This window comes from Lissotriton vulgaris, chromosome 7 (genome assembly GCF_964263255.1).
Source record: "Lissotriton vulgaris chromosome 7, aLisVul1.2, whole genome shotgun sequence".
Lineage (NCBI taxonomy): Eukaryota > Metazoa > Chordata > Amphibia > Caudata > Salamandridae > Lissotriton > Lissotriton vulgaris.
In genome coordinates, this window is record NC_141695.1 from 1,530,466,677 (window position 1) to 1,530,490,074 (window position 23,398).

At 46.3% G+C, this 23,398-nt stretch overlaps 1 protein-coding gene across 3 annotated transcripts in view; it reads left to right on the top strand.

Moving 5' to 3' along the window:
• LAT (linker for activation of T cells) overlaps positions 1-23,398 on the top strand; it is a 428,981-nt gene that overhangs the window by 148,727 nt on the left and 256,856 nt on the right. For all 3 annotated transcript variants that reach the window (XM_086932412.1, XM_086932414.1, XM_086932413.1), the window contains exons 2-3: positions 40-148; positions 726-762. In XM_086932412.1, coding sequence (XP_086788538.1) covers positions 55-148; positions 726-762 — 131 coding nt within the window. In that variant the 5' untranslated portion in view covers positions 40-54. The remainder of the gene's footprint in view (positions 1-39; positions 149-725; positions 763-23,398) is intronic.

The window sequence follows — 23,398 nt, forward strand, 5'->3', positions numbered from 1 at the left end:
GCCATGTTTGATTGCTTAGTTTTGTTTCTTTCCTTTTAGGCTCTAGGCATCGAGATGGATCCTGTATTTATTATGTGGGCCTTCGTTCTTGTTCTCCCTATCATCATCACTACAGCTTTATGTATCCATTGTCGAGAAGGCGCACCCAGTAAGTATTTTCTCTGCTTTCATTACATATCTTTGCTTATTTTTCTTAAGGACCTATTCTCATAGGGAAGGTCAAACACTGACATGAAAGAGAGATTTGACTTTCCAATGGTCATTAATTTAAGAACTTCTTCCCTCATATACACATGTCCTGCTCTGTCAGTACATAATGGTCTAATCATGAGGGGATCTCCCTATACTAAGATAACAGGGAAGGAGCCGAGTAGATATTCAATCTCCACTCCCACACACATCGGTGCTCCAAAAGAGCCCAGCCCTAGAATGACCTCTTTCATACACATAATCCTCCTCTAATGTCACCTTGGCTTGTAAGGAGTACTTTCCTTCGTGGGGAAAGATGCAGACATTGCAAGATAGAAAACATGCAGCTGTGAAAAAGTTTTAAACTTTAGCCAAACCATGTTATTTTGAGACTGCTTCTCCGTGGCAGAGCCCTGGGTCATCTGAAGAACTCTGGCAGGAGGGGGCAAAAAAGTCTGCCTTAAGACATATCCACATATTACTTTCTCTAAACAATTTTTTATGTCATTAATTATCTCTGTATCTTTCTTCCACAGCCCGAATTCCCCAGTCTGTTGATGATTATGAATACAAGTAAGTTTTATTTGTCGTTGCTACTGAGTTAAAACAAATCCTGATAACATTACACCGTTTTTCCTTCACAGACCTTGCAGTAACTATATATTTGCACCGAAAATACTTTTTTGTTTTCTTAATAACTTTGGCACTGTTCGCAGAATCTGCATGAAACATTAAAAAAATCCTCCACTTTTGGGGTCGGCATTTCAGGTTCATGCAGCTCCATCAGGGATTGTGATGTGTGGTAAAAAACGGCTATAGTAATATCTGCTCTCCTCCACAGAAGACATGGCTATTAGAATTGCATTAAACTTGGCATGAAAGTTGAACTTTACTCAAGGAAGTGCCTTTTTCATTTGGTGTAAATCAGCTCATTCGTTTTTGAGAAATAAGCATTCCAAAATATTTGGGATAAGCTTGAAGAGGTTAAAAAGGTAGCAATATTTGATCTGTTAGTCCATGAATGGCTTAGAAACATCCGCAGACTAAATTGAAAGAGTTAAGGAATCTGTTTAAATGAGGCATTTTTGTATTTAATAATACAAACAAGATCCCTGGTACCCCTGTTGAACCAGCCGTAGAGTTTGTGAATCCAGTACTGGGTCCACAAACCCTACTGGGGTGGGGGGTGTCCAGCAAGTGATCATGAATCTCTATGGATTTTTTGAACCACTGCTGGTAGGCAGACTCCATTTGGCTATCCAAATGCAATGGGCAGTGGGGTTTGGCAGCATGCGGTGGATTGTGTGCCCCTACAGCCAATCCCTAATGCTCATGCTGAAGGCTGCATGCAGCTGGGGTTAGTCGCCTGTGGTGGATTGACCACAGGACCGGTGACTGCGTGGAATATATGATTAAAAAAAACTAAAATGTACTGAAAAATTCAAGGTAAAAGTGAAGATTATAAGTAGATTGTTATTACTTGCTCGGGTGGTGATTGCCATCTGTGGTGGGTTGAACACCAGGCCTGAATAACAGCTAGGTTCTCCACCCCGTCTATGCGTTGCATGACTCAAAGCTATGCACCACACTGTTTGGGCACCAACTGTTGTATGTTGAACTCCCCCTGCGGTCCCTAACACTACAAAGTGGGTGGCCTTGGTGGGATGAGGGCATCCACACTAGAGTCTGGGTCCCGTGGGATGAGGTCTCCTGGGCTGAAATCAGCTGGCGAGGGGTACATTGCCCCCTCCCCGTTCGAACAAGCTTTGGCATAGCCAATAGGTCTCGCCTTTGGGATCTTATAAGTGTTTAGTTATCCAGCACAATATCCTTGGTGCAACAAAATCAACTGTTGCATGGCTAGACACTAATATGGTCCAAAAGGCGAGACCTATTGGCTATGCCAATGCTTGTTACGTCTGGGGGTTGACAGCGCAGTTGTCAAACAACACTATTTTTAAAATAGATAGGGGTTGGCTTGGGTCTGCCCCATTCAACTTTTGTCTCTTTTTGACCAGTCTCTTTCAGCCATTTGCGTGAGACTTTTATCAATCACGTCTTGACTCTGCTCATTGGAGTATTCATCTCTCACCTATAGATATATATCCTTCCACCTCTACTCCAGTGCTTGCATTGAACTGCACGAGGGGCTGTTTTACAACCTTATCCCCTCTCTGTCCTTTCCATGTGTATCACTCTAATTGCTCAAGTCACATGCATAAACACAATAAACCCAGAATATTGGCTTCACCAATACTGTTTTTTTTTAGTGCAGTAGGCTGTTTTGATGTTTTAGTCAGGACTCAGATTGCAAGCCAGATTTATTGGCTTTACCAACTTTTGTTGATCTTCTAGCATTTGGTAGTCTACTCTTACTTCCCCAAAACTAACAAACTAGGTGAATGATGGAATATAAACCTGGCAACCAATTCACAGTCAAAGAAAACTTTATTTGGTCATCATAACCATAAAGCAAAATATTGAAGATAAAAATAATTGATAACAACATTTTAAAAATTGGATTACGTATAAAAGCATTGCGAAGATATATATTTTTTACAATTCATGCAATGACTTCCAACTCCTTTTGTAGCCGATCTCGTTTTTGTATTGTCCACTATTAGTAGGAGATTGACAATCCAGGTGAGTAGTTTAAGCCCTTGAGAGATTAAAATAGTTGATTTCCCCCCCCCAGCCAGCAAGTTACGGTTTGTCTACAAGTACGTATATTAAGTTCTTTTAAAATTGGTTTTAAAAGTCTCATTCTTGCTTCTTTCACTATGGGACAGACACACATCAAGTGACATAAAGATTCGGTATGATATCTGCATAAACGGCAAGTTGCATTTTGGAATTTTCCTTTCCATGATAGTCGCAAAACCTTGGTTTCATAGTCTCCAAACCAATACAGCATAAAACTCCTTTTTAGGAACAATCGAAAATGTGTCACTATGTAAGCTTGTGATTTTGGTTTGACATAAGAGTTTATAACTGACCAGGAGTGTTTGCGTTTTACCAATATTCTTTTGTCTTCAAAAAGGGACAGAGATTTTTGCAGCACTATTACACTCTTTATTGAATGCCGCCCTTTCCATCTTACTATCCCATGCCTCTTGTGTGTCTAGTGCAGCCAATGCTGATTTTAAGTATTCGCCCCATGACTGAGATTTTCTCAAATCAAACTGTGTTTTAATTTCGGTCCAGCAAAGATTGTTTAGTGAACCAGGATCTGTGGAACGAAGTTTCCAGCATAGTTTTACAAAAACTGATTGATGCTGGAATTCCTGATTTTGTAGACCGAATTCCAGACAAATCTGTGCTGGTGATGCGCTTTTCGTAAGGTTGAAAACAGCTTTATACACCTTTGCCTGAAGTTCTTTTAATACTTCAAATTCCCGGCCATGCCATATTTCTAAACCATATGCGAGTGCGGGAAGTAGTTGCAAGGCCATTACTTTCAAGAGGTGACATTAAGATGGACAACTCAGTTTTTGTTTCAATTGTATATAAGCAAAGATTAATGTTTAGGCCTTTGCTTTTATTGCTCTTTTCTGTACAGTGAAAGACATGTCTCTGCACAAATTAATCCCCAAATACTTATATGTACTGACTTCCTCTATTTGTTCGTTTTTGGCAAACCATGTGAATTTTCCTCAATTAGGTCCTGCTAATTGCACAGCTTTAGTTTTTTTCTTATTTATCTCTAATCCTTGCTGGTCAAAGAATGTAATCTGGTGGTTAATGACTCTTTGTAGGCCGATCGAAGTTTGGCTTAAGACCACAATATCGTCTGCATATTGCAGATACTGTATGTGGTCTTCGGCCAAATTTGGAGGAAGACCGTTTACTTGTGACAAATAAGCTTGCAAGTCTACTAGGTACAAATTAAAGAGGCTTGGGGCCAAAACACAACCCTGTTTCAGGCCATTGTAAATATTTATTTTGGAGGATACAATACTGCCATCTCCCAACTTCACCCTAGCCCAGGTTTCGTTGTGGAGGGCTACTATGGCATTAATTAGTTGTTGCGGAAGTCCCCATTCTTTTAGTTTCATCCTGAGTCGTTCTCTTGGGACTCTGTCAAAAGCAGATTTAAGATCTATAAAACACGCAAAAAGTCTTGTGTTCTTTTGTACGGCTTTTCCCGGGAGAATTGCTAACGGGGCTAGATTCGTATTTGTGCCCATTCCTTTTCTGAAACCAGTTTGCTTTTTGGGGATTATACCTTTTAACTCTGTCCATGCTTGTAGCTCTTGCAAAATGCAAGATGCATAGAGTTTTGCCTCCACGTCCATCAGGGCAACAAGCCTATAATTCCCGGGCTCTTTATTACTTCCGTCCTTATAGATGGGGTGAAATATGCTCCCTTTCCACGATTGTAGGGTCTTATTTTGAGAGAACAAATGATTGAATAACGGCGTGAGGTAATTGACCCAAAAATCTGGATTTTGCTTGAAAAGTGCATTCGGAAGGCCATTTGGCCCAGCTGCACCCTTCTTTTTCATTTTTCCTATTACTTCTTTTAATTGTGTGCTATTGATTAAGGAGTTTGAGCTGTTGGGGCACAATTCTTTAAGATCTTCTTTAGTTTGCATGTTTTTCAAGAAAAATAGAGGTTTAGTTAGTGCGCTTTGCTCTTCCTCCGCGTTATGATAAACAGGGTTGACCTAAACTAAGTCACAGGGACCTGGGTATAACGTTTTATATAGAGAGATGGGTCCCGGACTGGGCGAGACAGAGAAATCAAGATAACATTTATGTAAGAAAAATCAAGAACAATTTCAAGAGTACAGTGTTGTTTATTCACAAAGTACTCAGCCTTGTTATTATTTAAACAATTGCAAGTAAAATGTCATCAATATTCAGTTAAAGTTGAGCCCAAGGGAAAGGGGGAAGGGTGTACGATGAGGGGATTTGTGTAGGATGAGAAGAGAAAATTCTTCACTTTAGTGCAAGTCAAAAGTACATTAATCATGAAAACATTACTACATTGGCTTTCCAAAGGAGCCAAACAAAATTGTCACACAGGGTCAGGTATTTCATATGACAAAAGCTTCAAAAAACAAGCTGGAACAATACTGCTAGGGGTGGAAGCTGGTTTCGCGGGTGGGTAGTCTACGTTTCAACCCTAGTAAGCATAGGATGTTTTCCCTTACAATGTGGGTCTTCTTCAGGACAGGGGGGGAGTTGGGCTGTTTTCCTTGCAGAGCAGCAGGTCGTGCGCCAATGTAATAATTCATGGGTCCCGCGTTGCCGACCGTGTTACTCCTTGAGTGTATTACCCGTACAGTAGATTAATGCAAACTGGTAATTAAGGAAACATGGACCATAAGTTGTCCTGGAGCACTTCTAGTACCCCATATGATGGATGTGCATTGTAACAATCAGCCGTCGGCTGGTCAAACTAGAAGCGTGGATCACAACGGGCTGGCGCAAATGAATCACGGGCTCCTGTCTATTGGCTACGTACCACTTTGCATTGATCTACTGTACGGGGAATACACTCAAGGAGTAACACGGTCGGCAACGGCCGTTGTCCGATCGTGTAGATGCCAGCTTCAGGCGTCCCAATGGCTCGAGACCCGCAACACGGGACCCATGATTAATTATCTTGGCGCACGACCTGCTGCTCTGCAAAGAAAACAGCCTAACTCCAGCAAAACCAGCTTCCACCCCTAGCAGGATTGTTCCAGCTTGTTTTTTGAAGCTTGGTTATATGAACTACCTGACCCTGTGTGGCAATTTTGTTTGGCTCCTTTGGAAAGCCAATGTAGTAATGTTTTCATGATTAATGTACTTTTGACTTGCACTAAAGTGAAGCATTTTCTCTTCTCATCCTACACAAATCCCCTCACCGCACACCCTTCCCCCCTTTCCCTTGGGCACAACTTTAACTGAATATTGATGACAATTTACTTGCAATTGTTTAACTAATAACAAGGCTGAGTACTTTGTGAATAAACAACACTGCACTCTTGAAATTGTTCTTGATTTTTCTTACATAAATGTTATCTTGATTTCTCTGTCTCTCCCAGTCCGGGACCCCTCTCTCTATATATTGCTCTTCCTCTAGCAAAATTTCCATGCCGCGTTCCAGCCTTAATTGCTTATCAAACGTTGTATGATTGTACAGATTTTCAATATGTTGTACCCAATTTGCCTCGCATATTCCTGCCATTTGATACCTTCTTGCTCCCTTAATTAATTTATATAAAATCCCCCAAAATTCGCAGCTGTTTGGCAATTTACTTGCCCAGAGTTGTTGCTCCCAGAGTTTTTCCATACGTACCTTTTTTGCATCTCTGCACTTCTCCTTATATTTCTTCCTCATTTCTTTGATCTCATGATTGTTTACAATTTTGCCCGCTCTTACAGCGACAGTTCTTTTTCTCACCTCCCTTGCTATCTCTGTTTTTTGATCACGGAGTTGAAAGTTATACCATGTTTCATGCATTCTTCTTTGCGGTCCTGGGCGTTCTTGGAGTACCGGGAATGTGTTATCTAACAGTTTCCCTAATGTTTCCCATGCCTCTTCCAAAGTTTGGATGCTCAGCGAGCTGCTGTCGTCAATGTATTTATAAACTACGCCCATAACTAATTCGCTGTTTTTACCACGCCATTTTAGCTTCCTTAAATTATATATAACAGGCATGTCTGTTAACGTTGTAGTGATTTTTTTCTGACACCGGTTCGCATGCAAAACCAATACTTGTGGATAATGATCGCTTTCGGGACAGGATTGAATATGAAATGATTCAACTAAATGGAGTAGGTCATTGCTTACCATTGTATAATCTATTGTGGATTGTTTTTTCCCACTGGAGAAGGTAATGCCGGCGGGCTGGTCTCCCTTAGTTTTTTCCATTCAGAAAGTGTAAACCAGGTTTTCCAATTCATACTTTTCTTTTCCAGCCTCTTGCAGCTTTTGACATGCTTTTTTTTTCAAACAAGCCCCTATAATATTTGTATTAAAATCGCCTGAAACAATTAACCCACTGCATTGATAACTTGCTTGCAAGACCGTTATAAAATTTATCAGGCATGACAGTTTATCCTTCTTTTCTTTTTTGGTTGGGTGAATACATACGTTTAAAATCAACAGACTCTGTCGTTTTGCGATTACAGAGCTTTTGCTCTTCAATTTTACTACTTGTAGCCAATTTTTGCCCATGTCAATTTCTTTCATGTGCCAATCTAATTTTTCTGTAATGTGTAAAAACAAACCCCCCTTGGGTGCCCATACTTGCAGATTTTTTCCGCAAAGACGTGGCAATCCTCGTAGCCAACTATTGATCTTGAAGTCAAATTCCACGTTTCTTGCAGTATTATAATATCAAAAACTTGTAAGAAAACTATGGTCTCTGGGTCATGGCCCATTTCCCTAAAACCATGAATGTTCCATGAACAAAGTGCTATTTGAGTTTCCTTAGAATGTCTTGCCGATATCTCTAGGTGCTGTTTCCTTTGAGAGCCATCAATTACATCAGGATCGTTGTTGACACAGGAAATGAGGAACCCATGACCAATCTTGAAATTCTTCTGCCTGTTGCTTTAACTCTATTGTACTTTGATCTAACTCTTCTGGCTTTTTGCCTATCAAAGCTGTGTTTTTGGGGGTTGTACTCCTTGCCCCCCTTAAACACAATATGGTCCTTAACTCATATCCTGATGAATGTGGGGCCACAATATCTGATAGTAATGGAAATGGAAATGGATATCTTAATCGTTTTGGATATGATATCGATATGCCCCAAGATTCAAAGACTTCTTTTTTGGAATATATCAGAGCTGTTGTTTCAATTGAATACCAGGTTTTTTGAGTCACCTCTATGTCTGGCCTCTTTTCAATTTGTAGAAATTCTACCGCCAGATGATTTACAGATTCAATATTGCATAGTTCTAGTACCTCATTGCACAGTCTCAATATGTTGAACGTTTCCGATCTGCCCTTTGTTTCGTATTTGGGCTCAAAAATCAGTTTGTGAGTTATTTCTCCTGGGTCTCTTTGTTGTAGCTCTGTCGAATTTATACAAATTTGTGTTTGTGGTGGCTCACAACCTGTATTTCTGCTCTGTACTCTGTTATTAGATATTGATCTTTCTGGGGTGTATTTATTCGGTTTACCCTTGCTGATTATTTCTCCTTCTGAGTTTACTACCTTTTGGCTTGATAATATCCTGGTGGGTACTTGTGTCGTAGGAGTTACAGTTGGTAAATTGCAAACTCGTCCTGGTTTTCCAAAAGAAATTTTTATTTGACTTCTAGTCTCTGTTTCGTTAATGTCCATTTGATTTCCCTTGCATTTTTACCGCAGTTATTGTTGGCCTATTGTCCTGAGTTATTTTTTGGACTTCTTGTGTTTTTGTATTTGGTATTACACTTTGGTGATCAATTTGATTTACTTCGATAATTGGATGCATACTTTGTAATTCCATATTAATACTATTTTTATCCTCTTGATTATTTATTACAGCAGTTGTGTCAACTTTCGGTTTTAAATTTCCAATAAGCTCTTTTTCATATTTTTTGTATCCTTCATTTTTAAGGGTTTTGTTAATTACTTGTTCATAATCAGATTTCTTTACTATGGTCTTTTTATCCAGTTTTATTACTTTAGATCCCTCATTTTTTAAAATTGTAATTATTTCTCCTTTGCACCCGATTTAAGATTACGAGAAGATATATCCAGAATATCAACTATCTGCAGTAAATTTGCTGGGTGCTTTTTTATAATTTTTTGTTTTTTAGAGCCTTCACTTTGTTGTGCTTTAATATTTTCCTGGTCGCTCGACGATGAAACACTCTGTATGGATTTACTAAAACTATTACTAGAGAGTTGCCGATATAACCTAGGGCTACTGTTTTGCTCTTTAACGTTTTTTTTGCTTTGTTGACTTTGTTTAATATTTAGCCGTTGCGAAAATAAAGGATAAATCCGTCTTGCATCCTGGCTAACTTGTTTGCACATATTGTTCCTAGCCTTCCATGCCCGTTTTCGTTGTCTTTTGATTTGGACCCGAAGTGTGGGACACCCCCGTGGGACACTTGTGGGACACCCCCGCGCCGCACGGCCACCAGCTGCTGCGTGTGCCCCTTTGCCTGCCCATCAGGATTCAAGCAAACCGGGCCGAAGACGGCTGTAATGCCAGAAACCGGTCCCCGGGAGCTTGTTTCCTTCCCAGTGTAAGAATTGGCTTTTGTAGTTTGGTTTGCCCTGTTCCCATCATGCACTGGGACAGGAACAGACTAATTTGCATACAGTCAGGTTCTGAAACTGGGATGGTGCAGTGAGCTAAAAAACGGTGTTGGATCTAGCCCTGATCTCTTGACTGGGTGAGAGCTTTCTGCTTAATTCAGAGACTCTGTCCCTCACCACCCCTTGTTGTAAATATTTTTGTCCACCCTAAGCGTGGAAGGGTATTCTCAGATGTGAGACCCTTGCTCATTGCACCATCAGGATTCAAGCAAACCGGGCCGAAGACGGCTGTAATGCCAGAAACCGGTCCCCGGGAGCTTGTTTCCTTCCCAGTGTAAGAATTGGCTTTTGTAGTTTGGTTTGCCCTGTTCCCATCATGCACTGGGACAGGAACAGACTAATTTGCATACAGTCAGGTTCTGAAACTGGGATGGTGCAGTGAGCTAAAAAACGGTGTTGGATCTAGCCCTGATCTCTTGACTGGGTGAGAGCTTTCTGCTTAATTCAGAGACTCTGTCCCTCACCACCCCTTGTTGTAAATATTTTTGTCCACCCTAAGCGTGGAAGGGTATTCTCAGATGTGAGACCCTTGCTCATTGCACCATCAGGATTCAAGCAAACCGGGCCGAAGACGGCTGTAATGCCAGAAACCGGTCCCCGGGAGCTTGTTTCCTTCCCAGTGTAAGAATTGGCTTTTGTAGTTTGGTTTGCCCTGTTCCCATCATGCACTGGGACAGGAACAGACTAATTTGCATACAGTCAGGTTCTGAAACTGGGATGGTGCAGTGAGCTAAAAAACGGTGTTGGATCTAGCCCTGATCTCTTGACTGGGTGAGAGCTTTCTGCTTAATTCAGAGACTCTGTCCCTCACCACCCCTTGTTGTAAATATTTTTGTCCACCCTAAGCGTGGAAGGGTATTCTCAGATGTGAGACCCTTGCTCATTGCACCATCAGGATTCAAGCAAACCGGGCCGAAGACGGCTGTAATGCCAGAAACCGGTCCCCGGGAGCTTGTTTCCTTCCCAGTGTAAGAATTGGCTTTTGTAGTTTGGTTTGCCCTGTTCCCATCATGCACTGGGACAGGAACAGACTAATTTGCATACAGTCAGGTTCTGAAACTGGGATGGTGCAGTGAGCTAAAAAACGGTGTTGGATCTAGCCCTGATCTCTTGACTGGGTGAGAGCTTTCTGCTTAATTCAGAGACTCTGTCCCTCACCACCCCTTGTTGTAAATATTTTTGTCCACCCTAAGCGTGGAAGGGTATTCTCAGATGTGAGACCCTTGCTCATTGCACCATCAGGATTCAAGCAAACCGGGCCGAAGACGGCTGTAATGCCAGAAACCGGTCCCCGGGAGCTTGTTTCCTTCCCAGTGTAAGAATTGGCTTTTGTAGTTTGGTTTGCCCTGTTCCCATCATGCACTGGGACAGGAACAGACTAATTTGCATACAGTCAGGTTCTGAAACTGGGATGGTGCAGTGAGCTAAAAAACGGTGTTGGATCTAGCCCTGATCTCTTGACTGGGTGAGAGCTTTCTGCTTAATTCAGAGACTCTGTCCCTCACCACCCCTTGTTGTAAATATTTTTGTCCACCCTAAGCGTGGAAGGGTATTCTCAGATGTGAGACCCTTGCTCATTGCACCATCAGGATTCAAGCAAACCGGGCCGAAGACGGCTGTAATGCCAGAAACCGGTCCCCGGGAGCTTGTTTCCTTCCCAGTGTAAGAATTGGCTTTTGTAGTTTGGTTTGCCCTGTTCCCATCATGCACTGGGACAGGAACAGACTAATTTGCATACAGTCAGGTTCTGAAACTGGGATGGTGCAGTGAGCTAAAAAACGGTGTTGGATCTAGCCCTGATCTCTTGACTGGGTGAGAGCTTTCTGCTTAATTCAGAGACTCTGTCCCTCACCACCCCTTGTTGTAAATATTTTTGTCCACCCTAAGCGTGGAAGGGTATTCTCAGATGTGAGACCCTTGCTCATTGCACCATCAGGATTCAAGCAAACCGGGCCGAAGACGGCTGTAATGCCAGAAACCGGTCCCCGGGAGCTTGTTTCCTTCCCAGTGTAAGAATTGGCTTTTGTAGTTTGGTTTGCCCTGTTCCCATCATGCACTGGGACAGGAACAGACTAATTTGCATACAGTCAGGTTCTGAAACTGGGATGGTGCAGTGAGCTAAAAAACGGTGTTGGATCTAGCCCTGATCTCTTGACTGGGTGAGAGCTTTCTGCTTAATTCAGAGACTCTGTCCCTCACCACCCCTTGTTGTAAATATTTTTGTCCACCCTAAGCGTGGAAGGGTATTCTCAGATGTGAGACCCTTGCTCATTGCACCATCAGGATTCAAGCAAACCGGGCCGAAGACGGCTGTAATGCCAGAAACCGGTCCCCGGGAGCTTGTTTCCTTCCCAGTGTAAGAATTGGCTTTTGTAGTTTGGTTTGCCCTGTTCCCATCATGCACTGGGACAGGAACAGACTAATTTGCATACAGTCAGGTTCTGAAACTGGGATGGTGCAGTGAGCTAAAAAACGGTGTTGGATCTAGCCCTGATCTCTTGACTGGGTGAGAGCTTTCTGCTTAATTCAGAGACTCTGTCCCTCACCACCCCTTGTTGTAAATATTTTTGTCCACCCTAAGCGTGGAAGGGTATTCTCAGATGTGAGACCCTTGCTCATTGCACCATCAGGATTCAAGCAAACCGGGCCGAAGACGGCTGTAATGCCAGAAACCGGTCCCCGGGAGCTTGTTTCCTTCCCAGTGTAAGAATTGGCTTTTGTAGTTTGGTTTGCCCTGTTCCCATCATGCACTGGGACAGGAACAGACTAATTTGCATACAGTCAGGTTCTGAAACTGGGATGGTGCAGTGAGCTAAAAAACGGTGTTGGATCTAGCCCTGATCTCTTGACTGGGTGAGAGCTTTCTGCTTAATTCAGAGACTCTGTCCCTCACCACCCCTTGTTGTAAATATTTTTGTCCACCCTAAGCGTGGAAGGGTATTCTCAGATGTGAGACCCTTGCTCATTGCACCATCAGGATTCAAGCAAACCGGGCCGAAGACGGCTGTAATGCCAGAAACCGGTCCCCGGGAGCTTGTTTCCTTCCCAGTGTAAGAATTGGCTTTTGTAGTTTGGTTTGCCCTGTTCCCATCATGCACTGGGACAGGAACAGACTAATTTGCATACAGTCAGGTTCTGAAACTGGGATGGTGCAGTGAGCTAAAAAACGGTGTTGGATCTAGCCCTGATCTCTTGATTGGGTGAGAGCTTTCTGCTCAATTCAGAGACTCTGTCCCTCACCACCCCTTGTTGTAAATATTTTTGTCCACCCTAAGCGTGGAAGGGTATTCTCAGATGTGAGACCCTTGCTCATTGCACCATCAGGATTCAAGCAAACCGGGCCGAAGACGGCTGTAATGCCAGAAACCGGTCCCCGGGAGCTTGTTTCCTTCCCAGTGTAAGAATTGGCTTTTGTAGTTTGGTTTGCCCTGTTCCCATCATGCACTGGGACAGGAACAGACTAATTTGCATACAGTCAGGTTCTGAAACTGGGATGGTGCAGTGAGCTAAAAAACGGTGTTGGATCTAGCCCTGATCTCTTGACTGGGTGAGAGCTTTCTGCTTAATTCAGAGACTCTGTCCCTCACCACCCCTTGTTGTAAATATTTTTGTCCACCCTAAGCGTGGAAGGGTATTCTCAGATGTGAGACCCTTGCTCATTGCACCATCAGGATTCAAGCAAACCGGGCCGAAGACGGCTGTAATGCCAGAAACCGGTCCCCGGGAGCTTGTTTCCTTCCCAGTGTAAGAATTGGCTTTTGTAGTTTGGTTTGCCCTGTTCCCATCATGCACTGGGACAGGAACAGACTAATTTGCATACAGTCAGGTTCTGAAACTGGGATGGTGCAGTGAGCTAAAAAACGGTGTTGGATCTAGCCCTGATCTCTTGACTGGGTGAGAGCTTTCTGCTTAATTCAGAGACTCTGTCCCTCACCACCCCTTGTTGTAAATACCTTTGCCTGCCCTCTGCCTCGCTGCCGGCTGCCGGCTGACTCCGCTGTCGGTTGTTTTGGCCTTTTTTTGACCGTAATTTGTGCCTGTTTTTATTTTCTCTTTTTCTGTGCCCGTGTTAGCGTCTCATTTTGTATTGTATTTTTTATTGCTATTCTGTTGCCGTGTCAGCGCTCTCCTTCCTGTTTGCCCGCCTACCTCGCCGCCCTCCGTCTTCCCTCCCCGCTTCCCGCCACCACCGCAGACCCCGCCCCTTTTTTCCTTCTGTTCCCTCCCCGCTCCCGCCTCCCAGCTGCTCCGCCCACCCGCGCACTTGGCCTTATATGGCGACCGTGCGACGCAGGTGAGTGTGACCCACTTGTGGGACACCCCCGCGCCGCACGGCCACCAGCTGCTGCGTGTGCCCCTTTGCCTACCCTCTGCCTCGCTGCCGGCTGCCGGCTGACTCCGCTGTCGGTTGTTTTGGCCTTTTTTTGACCGTAATTTGTGCCTGTTTTTATTTTCTCTTTTTCTGTGCCCGTGTTAGCGTCTCATTTTGTATTGTATTTTTTATTGCTATTCTGTTGCCGTGTCAGCGCTCTCCTTCCTGTTTGCCCGCCTACCTCGCCGCCCTCCGTCTTCCCTCCCCGCTCCCCGCTTCCCGCCACCACCGCAGACCGCCCCTTTTTTCCTTCTGTTCCCTCCCCGCTCCCGCCTCCCAGCTGCTCCGCCCACCCGCGCACTTCGCCTTATATGGCGACCGTGCAAACGCGCAGCGGTCACGCGCAGCGGGCGCGCCGTTTGTGCGCCGAAGGCGCGCCAAAGGTAAGCCCGTCTGCGCCCGTCCGCGACCGGATCGCGACCAGCGCCAGGACCCCTGGCCCCCGAAGACCCCGACCGACCCGCCTGACGTACTCCGCCGCCACCCTCATCGCACTCAACACCGGCCGACTCCCAGAATGCCACCAAGCCACACCACGACGCACCCACGGACCCTTCAGCTGCCACGCCTGCAAGTTCACCTGCATCCGGACCTGCCTCGCACCAGCACCCGCCAAATCGAACACCAGCAGCACCCACCTCAAGTGCATCCTGCTCAACACCCGCTCCGTCCACAGACACGCCATCGAACTCTGGAACCTCCTAGATGCCACAGCCCCTGACGTTGCCTTCCTCACGGAGACCTGGATGAACGCCTCTTCAGCTCCCGACATCGCCATCGCTATCCCAGAGGGCTACAAGATCGTCCGGAGGGACCGCAACGCCAACCAGATGGGAGGAGGCATCGCCATCATCCACAGGAACACCATCCGTCTCACGACCAGCACCGACAACACCCTGACCAGCGCCGAACACCTGCATTTCCAGATCCACACCAACCCGAACACCACCCTCAGAGGCACCCTGATCTACCGACCCCCTGGACCACGCACACAATTCAGCGAGGACATCGCCGACTTCGTCAGCCCGCATGCCCTCCCCTCCGCTGACTACATCCTCCTGGGAGACCTCAACTTCCATCTGGAGAACAACAACAACCGCAACACCAGCACCCTGCTCGACAACCTCGCCAATCTTGGACTCAAGCAGCTGGTGTCCACCCCCACCCACCTCGCCGGACACACACTCGACGCAGTCTTCTCTTCCAGCACAGACATCGACTTCAGCCACGCCACAGAGCTTCAATGGACGGACCACAGCTGCGTCCACTTCACCTTCAAGAGAACGACGACCCACCACCACCAGCAACAGGCCGCCCGCAGAAGCTGGAACAAGATCACAGCAGACCAGCTCGCCACCTCCCTGAGCCAGCACCCTCCTGCCAGCTCAGCGAACCCCAGCCAGGCCGCCGACAACCTCACGAAGTGGATCAGCATCTGCGCGGACGAGCTCGCCCCGCTGAGGACGCCGCCCAGCAGACCCGGCAGCAAGAGAGCCCCGTGGTTCACCGACGAACTCAAGAGCTCCAAGAAGAACTGCCGAGCCCTCGAGAAAGCCTGGAGAAGGGAACCTACACCGGACAACAGGACCTCCCTCAAGCTCGCCACCCGGAAGCACCACCAGCTGATCCGCGCCGCCAAGAAAACAGCATTCAAGGACCGGTTGGACAACAACGCACACAACTGCAAGGAACTCTTCAACATCGTTAAAGAGCTTTCCAACCCCAGCGCAGGAAACAACGACATCACCCCATCGCAAGACCTCTGCAACTCCCTCGCTTCATACTTCCACAACAAGATCGCGGACATACACAACAGCTTCAACAACCAACCAACGCACACCACGACCGAACAACCACCCCCCACCACCACCCTCCACGCCTGGACCCCGATCAGCACCGATGACACCATCCGCACGATGAACTCCATCCACTCCGGATCACCGACCGACCCCTGCCCTCACCACGTCTTCAACAAGGCCGACGCTGTCATCGCACCCCACCTGCGAGACATCATCAACACATCCTTCGACACCGCCACCTTCCCTGAGAGCTGGAAACACGCCGAAATCAGCGCTCTACTCAAGAAACCAACAGCGGACCCCACCGAACTCAAGAACTACCGCCCCATCTCGCTCCTCCCGTTTCCAGCCAAAGTCATCGAGAAGACCGTCAACAAGCAGATGGCCGCCTTCCTCGAGACGAACGGATCCCTCGACCCCTCACAGTCCGGCTTCCGAGCCAATCACAGCACCGAGACCGCCCTCATCGCCGCCACCGATGCTTCATCCTGGACTCCTCCCTCTCCATGACCAGGCAAGTCAACAACGTCTCCTCGGCGTGCTTCAACACCCTACGCATGCTACGGAAGATCTTCTGGTGGATCCCCACCGAGACCAGGAAGACCGTCACCCAGGCCCTCGTCACCAGCCGACTGGACTACGGCAACGCCCTCTACGCCGGTACCACCGCCAAGCTCCAGAAGAGACTCCAGCGGATCCAGAACGCCTCAGCCAGACTCATCCTCGACATCCCACGAACCAGCCACATCACCAGACATCTGAGAGACCTTCACTGGCTCCCCGTCAACAAAAGAATCACCTTCCGCCTCCTCACCCATGCACACAAAGCCCTACACGACCAAGGCCCGAGCTACCTCAACAGCCGGATCAACTTCTACGCTCCCAAACGCCACCTCCGATCAGCCAACCACGCCCTCACCGCCGTCCCCCGCATCCGAAGAGCGACTACAGGAGGAAGGTCCTTCTCCTACCTGGCCGCCAAGACCTGGAACTCCCTCCCGACCGACCTGCGCCTGACCCAAGACCACCTCTCCTTCAGGAAGAAGCTGAAGACCTGGCTGTTCGAGCAGTAGCGGCACCCCCCTCCCCCCAGCGCCTTGAGACCCTACGGGTATGTAGCGCACTCTATAAGTGTCACTGATTGATTGATTGATTGAAGTGTTGAACTGAGTGTTGATGTAGATTGCTGGATAGTTTGCTGTTTCCCTGTTCAGTTTTTTTCCATAGATTCATTATATTTTATAGAAACTTCATGTTGGAAATTACTTAAGGTTCTTTTCAGTTCTATTATGTCTTTTGATTCTTTCATGGACTATTGTTGCATTTTTTTAACGGGTTTTATGGCACATAGAATTTCTGCTAGAATTTCTGGAAGGGATGCTAATTTATCTATTATTCAACCACATCCACAGTTTGGGTTTGCGATTGACAAACGGCCACTATATAGATCTCGACTATTGCAACCCTTTATTGTATGTACTGTTATGGTATCCAATATTGAGTTTATATCTTCAATATGAACTGCAATAGGTTCATTAGATACTTCTGAACATCTAGTTTATCTGATTGAAAATTTAGAACATCGATCACTTGCTGAAGTGTTCTTAACAGGGTTTCACTCCATGTAGCTAAATGTGTGGATTGTACTGATGTCCCTGAGGTTGTTTCAAACCCACTAATTGATGAAATTGTGATCGGAGGGGACAGGACTTTTTGTCTTTCCAAAACCCTACCATTTTGGGTAATATTATTGTCCTCCTGCTGCTCCACACTGATAGAACATTTAATTGAAGTGGAGGCTGTCCCCCCTACCTCCTTATCTTGCCGATCTTAAGATGAAATAAAGATGGGAAAATCATCTTGGTCTTGAGAGTTGGTCTCCACTTTATTTTGGGAGGAAGTGTCCTCTTTGTTTTTGGTGTTAATTTCCAGAGCTTGAATGAGGTCTGCTTAATTAGATATAGAACAGGAACCAGTCCATTTGTCCGTTTGGACTTTCTCTTGTGCTCTAATCTTGCCTGGTACTCCATTTTTACTGGAACGTTTTCCACGTTTCACTTCATTGTTTTGATCTAATGAATCCATGGGAAAATGCACCTGTGCTTCAATTTTTATCAGCCCTTTATTTGTTGGCTCCTCTTCACTAACGGCCTCACTTTTGCTTGGCACTTGACTTATATCTTGGCCTATTTTCCTGTTAAGTATGGGGATTTCCCCTAATTGGGCTAGTTGAGTTGATTTTGTTTCAACTTTTTTACATTCCATTGCCTGTGGACTCATTTCCCTTGTTTTATTTGGTATAATTGGACTGGGCAAACCTAGATCTCCTTCCAGAGCGTAAATTGTAGCCATAGCATCTTTTAAGAAATCAAATCGCTGCTTGATATTTTTTCCCCCAAATTTGAAGAATGCTCGTTCTAGGGTGGGAAATGACACTAGCCTCTCCTTTTGGGATGTTATTTTCTCTCTCTTTCTCCTTTTATTAGGGATGTTGTTTAAGTCTTTTTTTGAAACACTCCTCTTTGATTTGTTTAACGACGTCTGTCAAATTTTTCCAGATCTCATATTCCTTGTTGTAGGTGTTTAATCCAACCTCTTATTGGGAATATGCGCTTGTGAATTCCTCCAGATGACGATGATCGTCTTTTTACAACACCCTATGCCAATGGGTCTGAGAACAGAAACTGAAATTCTGAAACTAACTGTTGCCTCCCCACACCAAAGGCACTCTCTCAGCGGGGAGCCGCTCCTGAACCCCAACACAAGGTTAGTAAGAGTGTAGAAGTCAGGGCTCAGGGCTGGGGAGATTTATGGCAGCAATAATGGCGCCACCTCGCTGCTGCTGCTGCTTTTTTAGGAATGTCCCGTGCTATGGTCCTATGACTGGGGACCAACAAGCAAGTTTTTAAACAATGCGCTGTTGCAGCAGCTCAATCCTCCAGGGGATAATGCACAAAAGCAGTCTGGGGAACACAAAGTGTCTGACACAAACCTAAAGCAAGTGGTAAAGACCACAACGGGACTTTAGAAATGCACAATACAAATCCCATACGAGTTTGTAGGTAACTAGAAGCGTACCTGCAGAGGCTCCTGCTCGCAAACATGCACATGTTTATTTCTAGTATGCCATCATTCCAATGAACCAAGCTGCTGAGGAGACTGATGTAACTAACAAATTTCAGGAACTCCAGCTGCTCTCACTTTTGCTGCTTGTGGCTCCCACACATATGCCACTCAAATGCCACCAGTTTGGCTCCCACATGGATCACTGGGGGTCAATGGGCCTTGCTGGTGCTTCCTGTTGCCTTCCTGTATCTCACTGTAACCTGTAGCCTCCCACGGCTCCCATTAAGGTTCAGATCCAGAACCCCAGTTCTTTGTGAGTGTTTGTGGGTCTTCTGTGGGTCGCGGTAATAAGCCCCCGCTAGCTAGTGCCGGTGCCTGTGCTACCTGCAACCTCCTGCGAAACCTCCCAAAGCAGCTTCTTGGTTCAGTATGCAAACCGCGATTCAAAATGATTCGCGGTACTCGGTCCCCCGCTGCCTCCTCTGCTTGCAGCTCTCCTGCTCTTGCACTGAAACTCTGGATCTCGCACGAAAACCAGGACTGGACCATTAGCGTCACCAATGTTAATCAATGTTGGCTACCAATTGACCCTGCACCATGTTCTTGCGTAGTGTGACTTGGTCCAAAAACTACAGCTGAAGCAGTGGCAACAAAAGTCATAGCCTTATGTGCCAATGCAGACTAAGTCTGTCCTATGGGCTCCTCTTGAAAGGGGTGAAATGTGTATTAGGACTTTGCAATTTCCTGGTAATTCTGCACTCCTGTTCCAATTGCAAGACCCCGTAAGGGTATCCACGCACTGAACACATTGAGGAGGACATATCTGCAGGGACGCAGGAAGAAAGGCAACAGCTTAATGCTCTTGTTAAGATCTGTTTGAAAAAGACAATGTGTAAGAAAAGATGAGGGTCTACTTTTCCAAACAGTCCCCAGTCTCTATTGATATGTGGGGAGACTGGCCACCTTTATAGAAAGGAGCAGAGAATGCTTGGTAAATCAGATTACATTTTTTTTTTAATTCCTCATCAAGTGCATGTACACAAGACAACTCTTCTTCCCCACAAAAGCCCCAGTAGACTTTCCTAGGACGATTTTCATCTGTCTTTATCATTTTTGAAATAGGGTCTTCAGAACTGGTCAAGGAATCCCACATTTAACCTTATATCTTCTCTTGTTCCTTGGGGTTCTGTGCTCTACCTGCGCTGCTTGGCACCTGGTTGTATGAACTGAAGCCTGTTTCACAGCTCTTCTGAAGGACACCTCATTGAATGGATTCCCTTTAAGGAGTGACAATAAGGGGCTGATTCTGATGCGGGTTGGAAATGCTTCCGACCGAATCGGGTTGGAAATGGTTTCCGAACCACTCGGATCGGGAGAGTCCGACCGGCCAAGTACGATGCATCCGTATGCTTCCAGATGCGATTTGGTTGGACTCCCATTGACTTCAATGGGAGCACATGTTCCTAACAGCTTTATAATTGTACACTGGGCCGCTCCGATCCTATTTGGAAGGAGCAAATGCCATTAGGAGGCCTTCCTAACCGCATCAGAATCAGGCCCTGGGTGGGAATGCTTTCCAACCAGCATCAGAATCGGGCCCTTAAAACTTCCTACTTCAGATATTTGTCAGGAGCATGGGCCTGTACATGAAACTTTCATGTAGCATTGAATGGGCCACCAGAGCTGTCAGACATTTTGAACTTGTGCAGCAAAGATGATTCTCCCTCACAAATGTTTAGTATATTTCTATGCAACGGCTGAGTGCATGCTGTTTTGATTTCAATTATTTCCAGTTTTGTTATCTTTAAATAATAGCATCTGCATGCGGCGGTAATGTACAGGTGTATCCCTATCTCGAAGACATTGAAAATTATTTTGCACTATTCCCAAGCTTCTAAAACACAAACAGTGGATGACGTAAACTAGAGTCTGGTGTATCTTTCCTTTAGCTTCTGCATACATTGTGTCAGATCCCGGACTAATATCCTCGAAACCTTAAAAAAAATGTTTAATTCAAAGATGTGATTTATGACCCAACATTGTACTCACACATCCTGCCCATAAGTTCAGCATTGCTTTGCTAGACCGGAAGCACTGTGACCTGCAGCCTCTGCGCCACGGTAATTTACACATAATACCTGCTTTCTGGAGCATGTGCCTTTCTCCTTGTGACACCCATTCCACTGAGGGAAAATCTTAGCAGTGTCCAGTGAAATATAATCGCGGCACAGCGAAAAGCTCCACACTGTACAGTGGCACCTAAACATTTAAAAAAAAAACAGACGTGTGTGTGCACCTAAAAAAAACTACTGGAAAACAAAGCGTTGTGCAAGGAAATTGAATATTGCTACACAGGCTCGGTGTTGTTAACAGAAAGCCACAAACTGGATAACGGGGCTGTGGCCAAAACATGCAGGAGAATGGACTCTATTTACAGCGCTCCGTCGGTTTTTGCCATACCTTGTACAAATCCTGCAATAATTGAGGCCCATGAGTTCCGTTCGGGTCCAGAGCTGTCGTCCCAGGGGAGTGAGAGCCTTGGGGCTGCATCTACCATGTTGGAAGTGTTTGTATGGCTGTACGCACCCCTGTACGTGTGTGGGAGAGGGTGGGTATCCCGTACGAGTGTATGTGCGCATGCCTGTGCGACAGAGTATCTGTCCACGCGATGCCTGCCACAGTGTATGTACGGCTACACGCATGCCTGCGTGCATGTGACAGGGTGTGTATCACTCCAGCGATAGCTGCACCAGTGTGTGTGGGCTGCACACATGCCTGTGCGCATGTGACGAGGTGCGTATCACTCCAGCGATGCCTACACCAGTGTGTGTACGGTTGTACGCATGCCTGTGCGCGCGTGGGGGAGAGAGCCTTTGAGACTGTATGTCTTCACGGGCGCCTGCAAACTTGTAAATTAGGCAGGCAACATGCAGACTGAAATGACACCCAACAATGATATTTGGACTTCCACCAGCGCCTCCTTATGAGGTTTTGAGCACAGAGGCAGCGCTTGGCGCTTCCTGGGTTAGCCATGCTCACCTGCGCCTCCGCAGTGGGGCTCATCGGTAACATCACTCAGTAGATGTGTCTGGGGGGCTGAGAGACAGCCTGCTGGTGCCTGCTGCATGCCAGGGCTGGGTGGCGGCTGTCCAAGGCAGAAAGCCACGCCGGGCCTTCAGCAGTCTTCGCACCTCCTCTCGAGCACCGAGAAGCCCACGAGCATCCTCTTCTGGAGCTAACAAGCGAAAGCTAGGCGCTGTATGGTCAGAGAGTCTGCACGCCTGCTTGTTCCAGAATAAAGTGTCCCTTGAGGAGGGGCTGCGCCCTAGCAGCGAGCCTTGGACTCAGGAGCTGTGTAGCACCTGGACTGGTATATATGAGCGGCAACTGAAACGGATGGCAGTGGCACGTCATTTAGTCTGTCACAGAATGGAAAATAGCCTGTGGTTGCTGAAAACCCTTAAGGGAGGTAGCCACACCAGCTGCAGTTCACAACATCATTACTTTGTGCTGTTGTCTAGATTCAACAAGGCTGAAACATGAGTGTTTTCTGGTAGAATTTTGCGAAAACACAACTGTAAATTCACCATTGATTGATTATATGTAGAGCACAGCGTTCACCTCAGGAGGCATCTTGGCACTATGAGTTCATTACAGGCCTGTACCAATAAAAGAACTAAGGCAACCAGTCACATAATAACACAGCAGAGAATAAAGTCTGTAAAATAAACCTCAGCGTGCGCCTCGCGAAAAAAAAGTTTTAAAAAAAAGACTCGCAGAGCGTTTCCCTTGTGGGAGCGAGCCAAGGGTACCATCTGTTTGCAAGTTAGTTACAAACAGATGGTGTCAAGCTCGCTCCCGCGAGGGAATCGCCAAACGTGCACATTTTTGGCCCAAAAAAGCAAGTCGATTACATGAGTTCCCCTCCTATGCAGCGCATGCTAAAAAAGTGCTGGCCCCAGGGGATGGAGTCCCTGGGGCCCATATTGACCCAGGGAAGGGGGGCCCTGTAGCACCCCTTCCGGAATTTTTTTAAGAAAAAACCTCTGCCAAGTCACCGGAGGCCCCACCCCCTTTCATCACTACTCTGCAAATGCACCGCCTGGCACACAATTTGTTGGGGGATGAAGTCCTGTAGGCTGTAAGGGTCCTTGGGGGCCAACTACCCCTCCTCTTACCTTCAGTAAGTTTCACACCTGCGGGATTCCTGAGAGGTCTTCGGAGGCCAAAACCCCTTTTTCCACCACTCTGCAAACGCATCTCCAGAAGCATTCTGGTTGGGTAAAGAAGTCCCATTGGCTGTAGAGGGTCCTTGGTGGCCAACTACCCCTCCTATTACCTCCAGTAGTCCAACACTGTGGGATTGCTGAGAGGTTTTTGGAAGCCACAAGCCACACCTCCTTTTTCCACCCCTCGGCAAACACATCTCTTGGCACTCTGCTGGTTGGGGGATAAAGTCCCCTTGTCTCCAGAGGGTCCTCGGGGGAAAAACTAGCCCTTCTATTACCTCCAGTAAGTTTCACAGAGCGCGATTGCTGTGATGACTTCGGAGGCCATGCCCCCTTTCTCAATCACTCTGCAAACGTGCCTCCTGGCGCAATATTGGTTGGTGGAGGAAGTTCTCGTGGATGCTGAGGGACCTTTGTAGCCAAGAAGCCCTCCTGTTACCTCCAGTAAGTCCCCTAAAGTAGGATTCCTGAGAGCTGCTTGGAGGTC